The sequence below is a fragment of the Patiria miniata genome, unplaced genomic scaffold (assembly GCF_015706575.1).
Source record: "Patiria miniata isolate m_02_andy unplaced genomic scaffold, ASM1570657v1 HiC_scaffold_27, whole genome shotgun sequence".
NCBI lineage: Eukaryota > Metazoa > Echinodermata > Asteroidea > Valvatida > Asterinidae > Patiria > Patiria miniata.
In genome coordinates this window covers 470,431-487,550 of record NW_024037066.1, presented here as the reverse complement: position 1 = coordinate 487,550, position 17,120 = coordinate 470,431, and the positions used below count along the sequence as shown (strand labels likewise).

At 42.0% G+C, this 17,120-nt stretch overlaps 1 protein-coding gene across 1 annotated transcript in view; it reads left to right on the top strand.

The window, feature by feature from the left end:
• Nucleotides 1–17,120, top strand: part of LOC119734233 (axin-1-like) — a 24,886-nt gene extending 7,766 nt beyond the window's left edge. The window contains exons 2-9 of the mRNA XM_038207606.1: nt 3,190–3,306; nt 4,149–4,286; nt 4,838–5,487; nt 6,246–6,383; nt 7,303–7,521; nt 7,908–8,027; nt 10,249–10,425; nt 16,504–17,120. Coding sequence (XP_038063534.1) covers nt 3,253–3,306; nt 4,149–4,286; nt 4,838–5,487; nt 6,246–6,383; nt 7,303–7,521; nt 7,908–8,027; nt 10,249–10,425; nt 16,504–16,630 — 1,623 coding nt within the window. The 5' untranslated portion in view covers nt 3,190–3,252 and the 3' untranslated portion in view covers nt 16,631–17,120. The remainder of the gene's footprint in view (nt 1–3,189; nt 3,307–4,148; nt 4,287–4,837; nt 5,488–6,245; nt 6,384–7,302; nt 7,522–7,907; nt 8,028–10,248; nt 10,426–16,503) is intronic.

Here is a 17,120-nt window from a genome sequence, read left to right as displayed (position 1 = left end):
TCATTTTGAAAAGAATATTATGATCCCCATAAACAGTAAGCGTGTATCCCTCAAATTCATTGAACATAACAACTGAATTAAGGTTTTTTGGCTATATCAGGCATGCAACTTTTCCTCGGATCAGCTGATTTCCTCGTTTTTCACCTCAGACTTTTGCCATTTAAAATTAAAAAACACTGTACAAAGTCCTGTTAGGATTGGTATTTCCTCGTTTTTTGTTAATTCCATGTTGCATGCCTGCTATATACAGATAAATTTTGTACTGTATGTACATGTTTGTACATCAGTATGTAAGCTTGAAATATCAAACAGATAGCCTAACACGACTCCACCCCCCCCCCTTTTTTTAAAAACTTTGACACATGCATCTTGTGAATAAATCAATTTACGAATTTATGAAAGCATCACAGAAAGTAAAGATATGAACTTAAGAAATAAGCACAGATGAAAGACCAGTTTATTTCTTTATGCTTCTACTATTGCTTTAAGCATGCCATTTTATTTTCTTTATTGTCATTTTCTTTAATGCTATGGAGCCCCATGCACAAAATGCAGTTAATACTCACCTTTCAGTTCACTATTAAATTCATCGTCTTTGTCATTCAGTTTATTTCTTTACGCATGTACTATTGCTTCAAGCATGCCATTTTTTTCTTCATTGCCATTTTCTTTAATGCCTTTTGAATTTTGTTTTGTCTATTATGGCCCTAGCTTACTCCATATTAAATTAAATTAAATTAAATTAAATTAATCTTTTTTATGCTTCTTTCAATAATTCACATTCACTGTCCCTGACATTTGCATTCTCGTATTGTCTATGTGTATATGTATTGTATTTTATTTGTTGTTATTGTGTACATTGTTAATTGTGTTATTGTTTTTGTTGTTCAGGGGACTCGCACTCGACAAGCTTGCTTTTTGTGGGTCCCCTGCACCTCTTGTATTAATTACTAGTACATTATTTCTTATCTTATTTGTTTTGACATACCTAATTTATTTTGAAGAATCCTTTTTATATTTTTTCATTGCACGCATTTTCGTATTTTGTCCAAACCCTGTCATTTGGTTGAAAAAAAGGAATGGGCTCATTTATCAATGGAAAGTACACATGGTACGCGAGTATGCACAGTCTTGTATGTTTATGATAATTGCTCGTAATTGATGGACACAACACGGAGGTTTGATTCTTCTCAGGATAATAATTGAACAAAGGCGCCTAGAAAGATACTGAATGTCATTTCATTAATGTTGTAGGTGTCGCCAGACTGCACTTTCGGTTATTTTTATATGTTCCTCATGTATTGTGTGTAATGCAGAAATGCTAAACATTGAAAGACTTCATGTACTGGTATATGTTGGTCGTATGAAAATACAGCATGTTGTGGGCAAATGCTTTCGTAACAATCATGGTCGTTTTTTTACTTTCTCTTCAAGTCTAAATCCAACCTGCTTTTTGCTTTTGTGGAGGGTTCAGTTCTCATATGAAGGAGAGAAACAAAATATCGCTGGGAAAAAAACCTTGCGTTGCCATGGCAACTAATCCCTCCCAAAGGGGACATGTTGGTTCACTGACCAAGGGATACCCTTTGCCTGAATGATTAGATACAGTGTAGTAAAAAAAAAAAAAAACAGTGTAGCCATCGAGGTGAACGAAACACGGCCTGCTCATGCACATGTAATATGATAGTGCATGCGCCAACAGGCTCAGGGTGAGTGCCTTGCGTTGACCCTTCACCTTTGACCTGAGGGGTCGTCGGGGATGATGATGAGCAGGCGGATGTCTTAGGCTGCCATGGGCTGCCTATTGATTTGATATGACGAAACAAGGGTTTAGAGAATGCATATATTAAGGATCTGAAGATCTTTGATTTTCAGCATGTTCTTTGTGTCGACACGTCCGAAGTATTTTGTCGTCTCTTAAATTATTTTTTTTTTTTTTTGAGGATGTTAATAACGTGTGTTTGGCAAAAATTTTGTAATTACACACGTATACTGTAAGTTTATCTGGTGAATACACAAAGGCACATTGGCAACAAAAGCTGCTTCATGCTCATGTTGTGCAGAAATGAATCAAAGCATTACGTGAATCTTCAGCAATACAAAAGGTCTTTTCGAAGTGAAATGAATCAGAAAGCAAGGACGTTCACCCCAAGATGGTTGTGTGCATTCCTGCTGGGATTTATGGGGAAAACTGGGACACAGTTTTTTGTGTGAAATGGATCCGTATGAACTACTTATTTCTTCTTGACGCAGTGTACATTTAGTGTTCGCATGTACATGTACATGTTCATGTGTACGAGCACACAGTGTATACAATGTATACAAGCAACACAAGTACATGTACATGGCATCAGTGCAAAGTCACAGAAAATGTCAGATTATCTGTGGCTTCGTTTGACACATTTCAATGGCTTTAGCATAAAGCCATCGTTACATATGTCGGACAATCAGTGAACATGCGCACTTTTTCCCACTTAATAATTTTAAGGGAGGGTGCAGAAAATATTATTCTTTTGTTGGGCGGAAAAAAACTTGAAAATGCTGGATTATTCCATATTTATAATGCCGGCAAAAAAAACCCCCGGAGGACATGGGGATTAACCCTAACCCACCTCACTCCTCCAAAATCCTCCTGGCGGTTTTGGAGGATTCTAGAGGATTGAGGATGAATGGTGATTGAATCAAATGAGGATGCTGGAGGATTGAGGATGAATGGTGATTGAAGCACATTAGGATTTTGGAGGATTAGGATGAATGGTGAATGAAGCACAAGATGATTTTGGAGGATTGAGGATGAATGCATTTGAGGCAGGACTGTCTGATGATTTTGAAGGATTTGGCGTTGGTTATCCTTCATTTAAACACGAGTGCAAAGTTTTGGGATGAGGAAGGATTTTGGAGGATTGAGGATGAATGGATTTTGAGGCAGGACTGTCTGACAATTTTGAAAAATTTAGGCGGAGTTGAAAATTTTGGAGGATTTTGAAGGATTGAGGATGGTTGTAAGCAACAAGGGCCTAGGGGGTTAGGGTTAAGTGTTCATCCGTATATTTTATTTCTAAACATTGTGTCAATTTAGATCTCCACTGTGTACATGTAGGTATCAATTTGAGCTGGTCGTTTTTTGAAAAAGACAAATATATGTACTTGAAGAGGTGTACTAAGTGTTGTGTATTTTTGTTGTTGCAGTGACGGTGGGCCCATGATGGGGAGACATCAGAACAGCAGCAAAGACGGAGGCAATACCGAGCCATGAAGACCAACGTCAGGCAGAACGGACGGGTGACATCATTCCCACCCTTCCCTGTAAGATAAGCCACTCCCCCATCCTTACATTCATGTACCATACTTCACACCCCCCCCCTCCCCCTCCCCCCTCGGACCCCCGAATACATGTGTAGCATGCTTCAATTAACAAACATGTGACTAGGGATGTATGCGTGCTTGCATTTGTTTAAAAGATCCATCTATTGAAATTTTGGTACAACATGTAGCCTTGGCCAAAAAAAAAAGGTTGTGTACCTTTCAATAAGGTTGTCAACCTTTCCGCTACTCTGCAGCTAGTCAGAAGAAAAGCAAACAGGTTTTCTGTAAACTTACTATACTTACACTTCTAGCATTGTACCTAAAGATCTCTCTCTTAACGCACAGTCTTTAAATTTTTTAGCCGGAAGGCTGTTCAAGGTTTATATGCACCTAGTTTTTAATCTTAAGTTTCCACTATCAAGGTTGACAACCTTTCTGTGACCATGCAGCGAGCCAGATGAAAACAAACAGGTTTTCAGTTAAAATAACTGTCTTGGCGTTGTACATGAAGGTCTTGTTTTACTGGATTTTTATTATTTTTTTTTTGATAGCCAGAAGTTTATTCAAGTGCCTTTCACGTCGAATTTTGAATCCAAGTTTCGTACATCCACTTCTTAACCACATTAATACCATAAGGAAATCTGAAAAATTCAGATACCTTGTTTCCGTCTTTCCCAATCATGGCCAAAACCCTGCCCCGTGTGTTTCAACACCCTAGTACACACAGTGCAGATTTAGAATTGAACAAGAAACCTAGTGCTCACGCGAGAGAGCCTCTGCATCCCATGGTACATGTAAGGTGAATACTAAGGAGCGCTTTGTTTTCCCCGTGCTCTTGATAGATAACTCAGCGTCCACCCAAGGATGTTCAGCCCATGGAGCCGGCAGAGTTTGCACGTATTCTGACCGAGAAACTGGAGAGGGTCCTAAGACAACGAGAGACGGAGGAACGACTCTCGGCGAGGTTACGAAAAGTGGAGGTAAGGAAGAGAAATCAACAACGGTCTCCCCAAGGATAGCCGAGCGTGGTGCTCTCACTACAACTGACTGGAAAAATTGTGAATTTCCCACATGCTGAATAAGAGTGCGCCTCTCTGGAAAACCACTGTGCGTGTATGTGCTGCACTGGCAATGAGCAGTGTTAGCCGGAGCTGAGATGTGTTCAGCTTTGCGGATTCGTAGTGCGAATATTTGTTGTGGCATCATAAGTTCACATTTGTGTTCGCTTTCTTGAGTATGAATCGGCCCTAATGCTTTAAAATGAGCAGTACCGCAAATTGCGAGTTGTACATTGCAAGTCTGCTATGACGTGTACGTTTCCATCACTGTTCTGTGCTCTCAACAACAACAAACACAAAAGACAGAAGATGTATTTTCAATGATTTCCAAGAGATCAGTATATTTTTTTTACGAAGTTGCTCAGACAGAGACTAAAACTTTCAATGAGCAATACATTGTCTGCACATCAGAGATAAAAACTGTTCATGCAAATTTGTAGATTAAATTAATTAGCGTGTCTTTTTGTTTTTAGGAAGAGGAATCGGACCCAGATAGGACAGCCAGTGCATCTGATGCGCCCAGGTTATCGGCGGCCATGTTTGAGAAAGGAGCGTTACCCGAAGACGACCCCAACAGCATTCTAGACGATCACTTCTCCCGCGTGTTCGTGGACTCGGCAAGGCACACGCCGGGGGAGTACTCCCCTCGCTCGCGATCGCCCGAGCGCGTCCACCGGGCTAAGGTAGCTAATCCGCTGAGCGGGTCCATGGTCCAACCGGGAATAAACCCCAAGCAGATGATTCCTCATCATCAGCTGCAACAGCACAACAAGCTCATCATGCAGCGACAGCGGACGAAGGACGCCTACACGCCGGGTTACAACGTGGACCCCGAGATGTCCCTTGCTCAGTACAAACACTTGATGCATCACAAGGCCAAGCAGATCGAGTTTGATGCCGGAGCGCAGAGAACATTAGCCGGGATGACGGCCGAAACGGGCGACTCAATATACCACAAACTCAGAGCCAGGGGAGACAGTATAACCATGGACCTCATAACGGACTCCTCACGGCATGTGAAAACCAAAAAGTCCAGTAAAAAGTCTGATATTTCTTCCATCTCCAAGACGACGGACAGTGGGATATACGAGGGTCCTCCTTCGCTGCCATCGGACAATGAAAGGTATAAACCTCGTCTTACTCATGTATTAACCTCAGGTTTTGTTTTTCTCGAAGGTAGAAAGTTGAGTGCAATACAGGGTGAGTAAAAAAAAAAATGAAACCCAAATGTCGGGACTATTGTTTTAGTGAAGTTCCGCATGTAGCACTATCAAAATCTAGGATATGAAAGCCCAACTCATAAGCTTTCTTTTAGTACAAGAATCATTTCAATTGCTCATGTAATTTTCAAGTGTCCATGGATCACAAAAAGGTAAGTGTTCTTTCAGCAAAACAAAAACAAGTCGCATAGGGATGTGTGTGAATTGTTTCGTTTTGCTGAAAGAAAGCACACCTTTTTTGTGATCCGTGGACAGAACTTAAAAACGGTGGTTGTGTTTAAAATTCCGTAACTTGAAAAGTACATAAGTGATTTGAATGATTCTTGTAATAAAAGAAAGCTTAGGAATTGGGCTTTCATATCCTAGATTTTGAAAGTGCTACATGCAAAACCTCATTCAAACATTGGTCCGTCCATTTGGGTTTCGATTTTTTTTACTCGCCCTGTATAGGTTGATAAAGGCATTTTCAAATTTCAGGCTGGAGTCCAACATCTACATGTAATGCCAGTCATTGCATATTTTTGGTTGGTTATGGTAGTCGGGCTTTAAATTGTTCTTATGTTCATACATCTTTCAACCTTTATTGATGCCTCGCGGGGTAGGTAAGTTAGTCCATCAGTGAGAATGAATCAAAGATTAATGATCGGTCTTGCACTTGCAGGAAGCAACACATCGAGCAGTGGATTGAGGAAGGGGAGAGGTACAGCAAGCAAGTCATCGGCAAGCAGTACCGTCGGACCAGCCACCGCATTTCCCCTGATATCACGCAGACCTCATCCGTGCCACCGCACAGACCAAGGTCAGTAACAAGCGAAATTCGGGAGACCTGGCACACTGTGACCATTTTTTGTGTCGCGTAAACAAAATTTTGAGAGACACTTACCAGCCCTAAATTCTGTACGACCGTACGCACCAGAGATACTTGTGGGGTAACAAACAAAGGCAACGGTACCCCACATGTGCAATCTTTAGAAAAAAGGGTACCCCCACAAGTCTTTAGAAATAGGGATATCTGGACAGCAATGCTCCTACCCTGAACTCCCATCCGCTGGAACGTCCGTAGACCCGTATGATAAAGTTTTGAAAAAAATGTATAACTTCTACATGCTTTCATGGATTTTTGATAAAACTTGGATGCAGTGACCCTTGGGTGGGAAGACACAACTCTTCATCGGAGTACTGAACTGAGGTCAAAGGTCATGTAGGGGTCATTAGAGGTCATTCTTCAAATGTGCTTCGACTGTTTCTTTGTCTACTGAATTTGATGGATTTTGATGTAACTTGGGGCAAGTTCGCGCAAGGACTATAGTTAACCATTGGTCGACTAACGCTTGCCCGAACTCTGTCTAGTCGACGATGGTTAACTACGCTAGTCGACTATTTGGAACCAACCTACTGGGGCTGGTTGCATCGCTGGTAACCATAGCCGCGCACATTCGTAACATACAGCAGGGAGCCAGGATCCAGACGTTTTGCAATGACATTTTGACCAGCGTTCGACTAGAGACGTTCGCACTTTGCTATTAGTGTGCAGGCGTAAGGTACGTCACAAATCAACCACTAGTCGACTAATGGTCCTTGCCCGAACTTGGCCTTGGATGGAGTGATGCTTGGGTTGGGTTCATCACAAGTCGTCCGAAACTGGAGGTCATTTGAGGTCGTTAAAAAATTCATTTGTTTCGCTGTTTCAATATTTTATATTTTACACTCGCCCACAGTATGCCAAAGAAGCCCGTCGCCTACAACACCTCGCGGCCCAACTCCCAGGAGCGGACGCACTGCCTGACCAAGGTGCTACCCCAGCGCAGCTCCCCGCACCTCCCCACCCAGCCCATCATGCAGGACCCCAGCATGCCCGTCAATAAGCCCCCCGAGCCCCTCACCGTGCTGGAGGAGGTGCGGCGAAGGATAGACGTCTCCAGCAAACAGAGGCAGAGGTAATGTCTTGCAGGATAGTTTGTTTTTTTGTCCCAATGTCTGTTCACTCTGAAATGAGCACCACCACTTCAAAAGGCCTGAGCCTTGAATTCCCCCCAAAATAGCACTCGTAGTACATGACATCAAATTGTTACAACCCAAAAACTCTGAAAACTTGTTATACACACACATGCAATGTTTGATATTTGGTATACACATATGCTTTGTCTATATCTTGAAGAACGAACCAGCTAGCCACTTTTTGAGTGTTGAGGAAAAAGTCTCCATAGTTTCTACAGTTTCTCCGTAAGTGAATCTGCAGAAGACAATGTCTATAGTTGCATTATGATTCTCTGAAGATTCGTGTTGCTGGACTTGACCGGCTTTTGAATTTCCGTCCTTGCAGGCATTCTGATGGCGTCCGCAAGGAGAGGAGACCCACCAGCGGAAACCCTCCAACCCGTGTAACCTCAGCGCCTGCCAAGATGGCTCCAGTGGTCTCGCCAGATATGATGGAAGACCAAGGGTAGGTTGCAGGGCACATGCCAGTTGAACTTCACCCCCAGACCCCTACACCCCCTAAGAATCTTTACCCCATCCCCAAAGTACTCCCTTAAAACCTTTACCCCATCCCCAAAGTACCCCCTTCGAACTTTTACCCCATCCCCAAAGTTCCCCCTTAGAACCTTTACCCCATCCCCAAAGTACCCCCTTAGAACCTTTACCCCATCCCCAAAGTACCCCCTTAGAACCCATCCCCAAAGTACCCCCTTAGAACTTTTACCCCATCCCCAAAGTACCCCCTTAGAACCTTTACCCCATCCCCAAAGTACCCCCTTAGAACCTTTACCCCATCCCCAAAGTACCCCCCTTAGAACCTTTACCCAGTCTCCAAAGTACCCCCCTTAGAACCTTTACCCCATCCCCAAAGTACCCCCTTAGAACCTTTACCCCATCCCGAAAGTTCCCCCTTAGAACCTTTACCCCATCCCCAAAGATCCCCCTTAGAACCTTTCCCCCATCCCCAAAGTTCCCCCTTAGAACCTTTACCCCATCCCCAAAGTTCCCCCTTAGAACCTTTCCCCATCCCCAAAGTTCCCCCTTAGAACCTTCCCCCCATCCCCAAAGTTTTACTGGTCTCGCCTTGTTTCTTATGATCAGTGTTTGTCGTGTCCGTTGTCATTAATATGATATTCACAAGTGGGCGATCCAGCCTTTTTTAATATCCTTGACAGCGCTTTTAAGAGCTCATTGAGTAAACCCAACAATGTATTATTAAAATCCTATACATCGTCTAGTAATGGTCAAGAAGATTACAGACTAGGAGTTTTACGATCATTTCTCTGAATCATTAATTAGATATCATAGTTAATTGGCTGTGTCACCACATTACACTTCCTTTCATAACTCTGGAATTACCCAAGTGGAAACTGTAAGGCTTTCATTCAGACAACAGAGGCTCTCAAGAAATACAGACTTATCTGATGACCAAACTTAGTGGCTATTAATAAAGTGGGTCCATATTGCATACAGGTTGTACACAATTATTTGGTACTCCTTAATAGGTGTTTCAAATTAAATACAATTTTCCTCAGACCAGCTGATTTCCTCTTTAATTCCCATTTCTGTCATTCAAAAAAGAAAAACACTGTACAAAGTCTTCTGAATTTTGGAATTTCCTCTCTTTTTTTCGTGAATGTACAGTTGCATCAGTACGGTACACTATCGCAAGCAAATTTTGAAGCTTTAAGTCTTGTAAGACACCCAATCCCTTTCATAAAGAAAAAGGTTTCGAAAAGTTAAAAAAAAAAAGGCGTTGCGAGACCATAAGTGGCTAACGAGCGGATATTAAACTCATTTTGTGCCTCGGTGTGTTGCTAATGTATGTGATGTTTGATGGATGCGAAATACACCAGAACAGGACATGTTTGAAAGCGTGTGCCTTTAAGTGTGTGGCTGGATAAGATTTCTCTATTGTTCGGGAAGGGAAATTAAAATCCAGGCTTTTGTTTGATACGAATGTAGCATGTGCATGCCCAAAGAGGTCAGTTGAAGTGGGTCAGCATACCGGTACATGTGTTTACTCCAAAGCATTCATGTCGTTTCTTTAAAGTCACTGTCTCTGTACAGGGTGGTCCTAAAAAAACGTTTCCACTTTTCCAGACGCAGATTTCTTGGAATTGAGGAGACATGTTAAAATTGTTTCAAGATATTCCTTGACTGCAGCATCTTGGTGGTATATGGTGAAAACAGCGCTGAAAATGAAGCCTAAATTAAGAAATGGCGATGGTTTGAAGAAAGATGGTCAAACACCAGTTTGTCCACATGCACGTCTATGAGATATTGTCAAAACAATAGCACTGCACACACGAAGAACTGCAATGATTGTACTTAGGTCTACATGACTGCCATAGATGTGGACAAACTAGTTTTGGACCATTCTTCTTTAAACGGCCGCTATTTCTTAACTTGAGCTATATTTTCAATGCCGTTTTTACCATATACGACCAGGATCTTGTAGTTCAGGAATATCTTAAAACAATTTCAGCATGTCTCTTCAATTTTGCGTGCTCATCTGTCATCCGTTCCGAACACCGGAAAAGCTTTGCAACTGTTTAAAAGGCTCTGTCACGTACATTACGTAACCCTGGAACTGCCCATTTCAGCAACTATAATCTCCCAAAACACATATTTTTTTATAAATATATTTTTTAACTGGTAATCTGTTTCTCTGATTACGTTCACAGGAGGAAAAGTGGGTCCAAGCAGCGCACCTTTGCCCCGCCGGACGGTAAGGAAACAATGACAACGACGGTAGCCTACTACTTCTGCAACGATCCCATCCCCTACAGGACCACACTACCGGGCGACAAGATCACGTTGGCCCAATTCAAGACTCTCATTTCCAAGAGGGGTGACTACAGGTAAGCCTTAAACGAATCAATGATGTCATTTTCGACAATGCAAACAAATTCCTATAAAATTATAATGCATTTATATTCTATTTCCAATATTTTTTAACGCTTTTTCTACAGTGTTTTATTATTTGAATGTCGAAGCAAGATTTTTTTTTTGGAGAAAATCCAACATTCAGTCTGGAGCTTTAAAAGATCCACCGCCTATCTGTTATTGTGTTGTGTGCAGGATGAAAATGGCTTAACAAAGCCTGAAAAAAAATTTGCTGAAGTATTGAAAAATCAAAAAGCAGTCAAAAGCCTTTGCTTTGAATAAGAGCTTTTGAACAGAATTTAGATACGAGATGTGTATCTCGAATATCAAAGTCTGTCATGTATGTGACATGCCAGCTAAATTAAGTAATCATTGCAACTTCGCGTGTAATGCGAGTTTCGATCCTGCATTGTTCAGCTGCAGTATTATTTTAGCCCAGTGCTAGTAATTTGACGTCTGAGTCAGAAATCTGTCTTGCGGAATCATCCCTGTCATCCCGTTCAACTGCCATCCGAGCCCATGCATAGCTCGTGGCAGGAAAAAAAAAGAAAAGCATCTATCCTGACTCCACTTACTTAATTCAGGTCTAAAAAGCCTCGCGCGCTGTCAGTTACGATTTGACACCTCGGCACACCGGCGTGATCGGGATCACATTAGGCGCACGTCCCCTCCCAGTTGTGGCCATTTTGATGTCCACTGGATTGAAGTTCATGACTTGGGATGTACTGGGAAGCCCCGGGGTTATCCATCATGCTTGACCGGACTGTCCTGTCCGTTCCCGGTGGACGTCCGCAGCCCGTCAGTGGTCACTCGCGATGGACAGTTGAGAGGAGGATATCTCAGCATCATTTTGGAGTGTCAGATTAACGTCTCTCAGGATAATACGCATGTTTGCAAGGCTTTTTTTCTCTGGTTATCATCTGATAAGACTGATGTGCTGAAAAACTCTGAGGTTGTTGGTAATTGTCAAGGTTGGTGGCACTTCTGATGTTTCCGGTACCATATAAAAATGATATACTTGACAGTGCATTCTGGTCCATTTGGTCTGATGTTGGAAAAATTACACTTCGTTGTCTGATTTGTTTCTTAAGTCTTGTCTAAATGAGCTGTTGTGGAACAACAAGAGAAGCACAAAAGCAAGTCTATTTTTTTTCTCTTTCATGAGAAATAATTCAAGTTGGCATTGATTTTAAGTGCCCCTTTAAAGAAACAGAGGATGTGCTTTACATGTTAAATGGAACTTGACTGATGAGCCATCTATTTCTGTCCAGCTCTCCCCTGCACATGTAATTGCCCTGACTGGGCCAAGTGATTTTCACACCGTCCTAGCGTGTCGCAGCTAAGGAGAAATACTAGAGTATTTTGCTGCCCGACCCACGTGGGGGAACTGGAAGGTGTTCGGAGTGTGAAATTTGATATCTCCGTCTCATGCTGCAGTTACCTTGGCTTCTTAGTTCAGCTCGCACCCCTTCAGGGGCCTACCCTTCTTGTATCTGAAGTCAAATTATATCAGCGCCTTGTTGGCTCAAGAGAGATTCAGCTCAGCAGTGACTCCTGGTTCTCTGTTCCAGGCCATTTTTTTTTGGGGTGGGGGGGGGGGGACTTTGATTTGGTTGGATTAACACTCTACTGTCCGGTGCTGGGCTTGGTGGTAGTCGATGCCCCGGGCAACAGTGTTGAGGTCAGGCTTGCCGGGGTGTTGCTTTTGTGGCCAAGATGTTATTTTGGGCTGATGAGAGATGAGATTAAGGCCTGATGGAATTCTGGGGCCTCTATATACAGATGGTACCCTGGTGTCGCTGGTAACCAAATAGGCTAGGTGCCGTGCCACATGTATATCTTCAGTTCTCGTTAAACATTTTTTTTAGGGGGGGGGGGGTCGACTTGGTCCAAATCAATTTGTTTGCCATGTTCATTTTGGTGTTTTTCTTTTTAAGAAATTCCACAGAAAAAAAAGAACAGAACTTCGAAAAGCCTTCATCATTTTGGGGTTTATTGGTATTCTTGTATTTGAAACAACGATGAATGCCTCATAAAAGGAGTTTACCCTTTCAGTTCAAATTTACTTGCAATTTAATGCATGTCTCTTTCGTAAATTCCAATCTGTTTATGATTTTTAAAAGCACTCCAAAAAAACTACATTGTAATCACCATTAAACTAATATGATCATTAATTTGAATCTTCTTATTTGACAGTGAAATAGTAAATGCATACTGTGTTGTAGTACCGAAATCACTTCATTGTCCCGACCCTGCTGTGATTATATTCCGTCATGCTTTAAGGTCAAGTTAAAAAAGCAATCACATCAAAAGGCAATTTTCCAAATGAACGTCACAGATTTTAATACCCTAATGTACACACTACTGACCAACGTTCTCATGTAGACCTCTTTGATGCGGTGCTTTTAGAAAACAAATAATAAGTCTTTGTTTTGAAGCAAGGTTAGAATCGCATAACCATCGACTTTAAAACCGTGGCAAATTCACAGGAGTGAAGATAATCTGTAATCAAAACACTCAAGGGAAAGCATTTTGGATTGGAATTGGCCGTGTATTGGGAGAGCCTTGGTTAAAAAAAAAAAAAAAAAAAAAATTCGCGAGACGGGAAGAGTTCCGTAAGCCGACCATTTGGAGAGATGTTTTCATTGTGTGATTACCTCCTTGGCCCGCCTCCTTCCGGAATTATCGCCGCCAGGATGCTTCAGCTGTCTCCAGGGAGTTTCTCAAGCGAAGCCTGCGGCCTGTGCTCCGTGCCTAGGCCTGGTGTTCTAGCATCTTGAAGTCTTGACTGAAATGCTCACTAAAAACTTGGAGAAAATAATCTCAATGTGCGCAAACAGGAAATGGCTTTCAAATTATAAAACAAAACGTTGCAAGATTTATGATGTTTTGCCTGCGTAATATTTTCTGCTGTCTGCAGCTTCCACTTTCCACTTAGTATAAGTAAAAGAGATTTGCATGTAGGTAAAATGAGTGGGATTGGCTTTCATTTCTTGCCTGCCTCCCCCCCCCCCTTTCAAAAATAAATTTCCCTCTTTAGTGAGATATTACCTTCCGAGGTAAAAAAAATAAAGACCAGTGAGGAAAAAAAAAAACAAGTAGATAATTATGTTGAAGTTGATAATTGTTATGTACAAAGTGTTTATAAAAACAATAATGGTTTTCTATTTTGTGCGTCTCTCAAAAAACAAACAAAAACCACGGCGTGGAAGAATAACGAGACATTATTTATGTGTTCTGGCTTCTCAACCGATGTCACAAATTGGGAAGACAAGCAGAGGAAGCGTTGTTGCCTTTGCCTGTTTTTCGCTACATTGACTGATCAGATTGATGGGGCGCCCTCAGGGGGTTTATTCTTGAAAAAGCAGGGCGTCCACTACGCTGTGTCGTGTCGTTACTCCGGGCCGCACTGGCTAAAGATGCAATCGTCTTGTTTTGCTTGCCACTTCAGATTCCCGATCGGAGGGATGTTTAGAATTAATCCGAGTTCTCCTGGGTATTTTAGACGGCAGATTGGATGGAGAAAAAGGAAACAAATTGTCTGCTTTTTCAAGATCCTGTTGGGCTTGTTGGGTCTGATGATGAACAGTATCTGTCCATTTTTGTCTGTGTTTTTCGGATAAATAAGAGATATACTCTTTGTTATTAACAAGGCTCTTTTTTGATTTTCGAAAAAGGCAAGGTATAGCAGCCAGCTTTTGATACAGCAAAACACCACAAATACTGATTCTCAGGGTCATTTCAACAGTATTTTTAGCGTATTTCTTTCCGCAACCTCATATTTTTCAACACTCTGGGGTGTACCCACGGAGCGTTACTTGTACCACAACAGGCTGTGCACAGTGACCAGGTTCATGTACATGTACAACACACAGTCCGCCTACACAGATTGTTTGGACTTCGTTTGTGTGTACAAAACAAATGGGGGATTAGTGTGTTTAGACGTCGTCCGGAGGCGTGTCGAGGCACACTTGACATTTTAAGGGAAGTTATACAATTGGAAAAAATTAAGAATGTTTCTCATCGAGAGTTCAAAATGGTTGCTACGGGTATAGTACTTTTGGCCGTCCACAGAAAGAAAGCCGTGCCTGTGTATAGAAACGGCCAGATCGCGATAACACACCGTCCATTGCGAAGCGGTTAACATCACATCGTGACAATTGTGTTACAAATTTCAAACCATAGCACACTTGATAAATATATAAATGAAGAATCCGGAAAAAAAAAGAAGTATACATGTACCTCAATCATCCTGTGAAATAAACCACATTATTTACAATTCCCCCGAATTTGTTTTAAAGTACAGAATTTAAACACTCCGTGATGAGCTTTTCAATATTCAAATAAGGGAAAGTACAGAAAGGGTTTAATTTCAGTTGCCTTTCAATCAGTGTGGAATAACGTGAGTTGAGTTATCCAATCAGCCGGGAACTTAGAGTAAACAGAATAAGTGGTCTCTATTCCCATAAGTTCCTCAAAGGAGATTTAGGGATAACGTTAATATTCAGAACGCAGTGCGGTTTACTAGCATGCCTTATGAATCTGGGACTTGGGCCGCTTTTCAGAGAGAATATATGCTTTGGAAGGAGCTGTACCTTTAAAGCCGAGTAGTACAGCCCAGTACGTCAACTTCTTGTCGGCAATGCATGGAGAAGAGCTGCAGAAATTTTGCTATGACTATTTACATTATAGATGTTAGAATCGTTTCAATTTGCCAGAGATTATCAACACGGCATGATGAAAAGTTGCAAAAAAAAGAGTAAAAACTAGAGACTGATTCCGCGACAGCCATTCTCTGAGATAGCACCAGGCTTGGGCGAGTTGCGCTCATGTAGTTCACACGCACTCCGTACGCCTTTGATCAATGGGGTTAACATAATGCGCACACGCCTCGTCTTTAAGAATGCGCGCGCGCGGATGTGGCTCGACCTAAAAAAATGGCTTCTAATGTTGTTTGCCAAATTAGTCTAGTCGCTGTTAACTGGATCAGCTTCACCAAAACCATAATTTCCTTATTCTTGTGTGTTGTCCATATGCAGCTCAGCCTCGTGCTTTTCTGTCAAATAGAGGATTTGCATATGATGCAGTGACTTCAGCGTAAATGCAGATGTAATTACCTTCACTGCAAATAGTAAAAACAAACTTGAATTTTTAAAACCAATATGTGTCTATGCAGAGTTGGCCCCAGGTCACACCGCCCACTAGTCTCTTAGTACTTTCCTCATCTGTGGCTTTCGAAACAGAAACGCTAGGCTTTCTCTGAGCTGTTCCCTCCCCTGCTGGTGTCCTTTTGATGGCCGCCGCCGCCCCCCGGCGTGTCATCGGCAACACCAAAATTACCTGTAATTGGTGCCGCCCAAGACTGGACAGAACCGCCTGAAACTGGAAACCGCTGCACTCTAATTGGCCGGTCGGCTTTGACATTCTGGAACACACACACACTCTTGATTTGAAATGTGTGTAGTGATGATGCACCCTGGGTTGGGGACCCATGTGGAGGGAACAGTGGTTGCCAAGGCGGCCATCTTTGATTGTCTTATTTTGCTACAAAAAAAGAATTTGCTGTGGCCCTTTTTTAAGTCAGCGCCTTAGGAGCTACAGTTGCAATTGGCTGCCGCACCTGTCAGGGACATCTTATTTCTTGTCCGTAATTTTTTTTTTCTTCTCTCTAGCCTCGGGGCTACATCACAACTACATGTACCCGTAGAAGTTGTTGTGACTTATGTTAAAAAATTTTTTGCGGTTTTCCTCCAACTTTTTTTATTGACCTTCTGGAATTCCACTAGGCAGGGGATATTTTCAGAAGAGAGATAGGGGTGCATACCTCAGTGTGTGTGTGTGCGTGTTGTGTTTATGCACATGTAAATATATATGTACATGTACATGAAGTTGAATACATTGTTAGGGATCAAATGTCTATTATTATACTTCAGTTATGCTAAGTATTTTATCCCCCCCCCCCCCAAAGAAAAGGGAGGGGTATTACAATCAGAGAAATTTGACGACCAGTCATATAAATTTTGTGTTTTTTTACTGTTTTTTTTGCCGAACAGGTATACCTTTAAGACGCCCAGCGACGAATTTGACACGGGAGTTGTCCACGAGATCATCTCGGACGATTCAACAATTCTACCCATCTACCAGGGCAAAATCATCGGCAAAGTGGAGAAGATCGACTGAATACGGTTGCCAGCACCCGACGATTTGCCCGAAAAATTCCAAACAGAACTACCCCAACCGTGCCAACAACCGCCTGACGTTGCAAAGTGAAAACTGTCGGCATTTTGTTTAACAAAATTAAACCAAAGGTGAAACCGTACTGTTTTTTTTATGATCGTATGCAAACTCCTCCAAAAAAAAGTAGACTTGAAGCATTAACATGTGGCAGTTTCTGGTTTGAATGTGCCAGAGCTGGAATTTGTCTACAAAATTGCTGCAAAATATCTCAGCTACTTTTAACTACATGTACAGTACTTAAAATATTCAAATACATCTCTATCATGCCAGTCGTGTCCAGCTCCTGTAATACAAGACATTGACACAGCATTTGTGATGCGATCAAGCTAAATGAGTCGTTTGTCAGGAAGTTTCATTTGGAGATACAGGCCAAAATAGGACCACTTCATCACATCACTTCATCACATCTCTTGGTGTTCCAACTTCCATAATC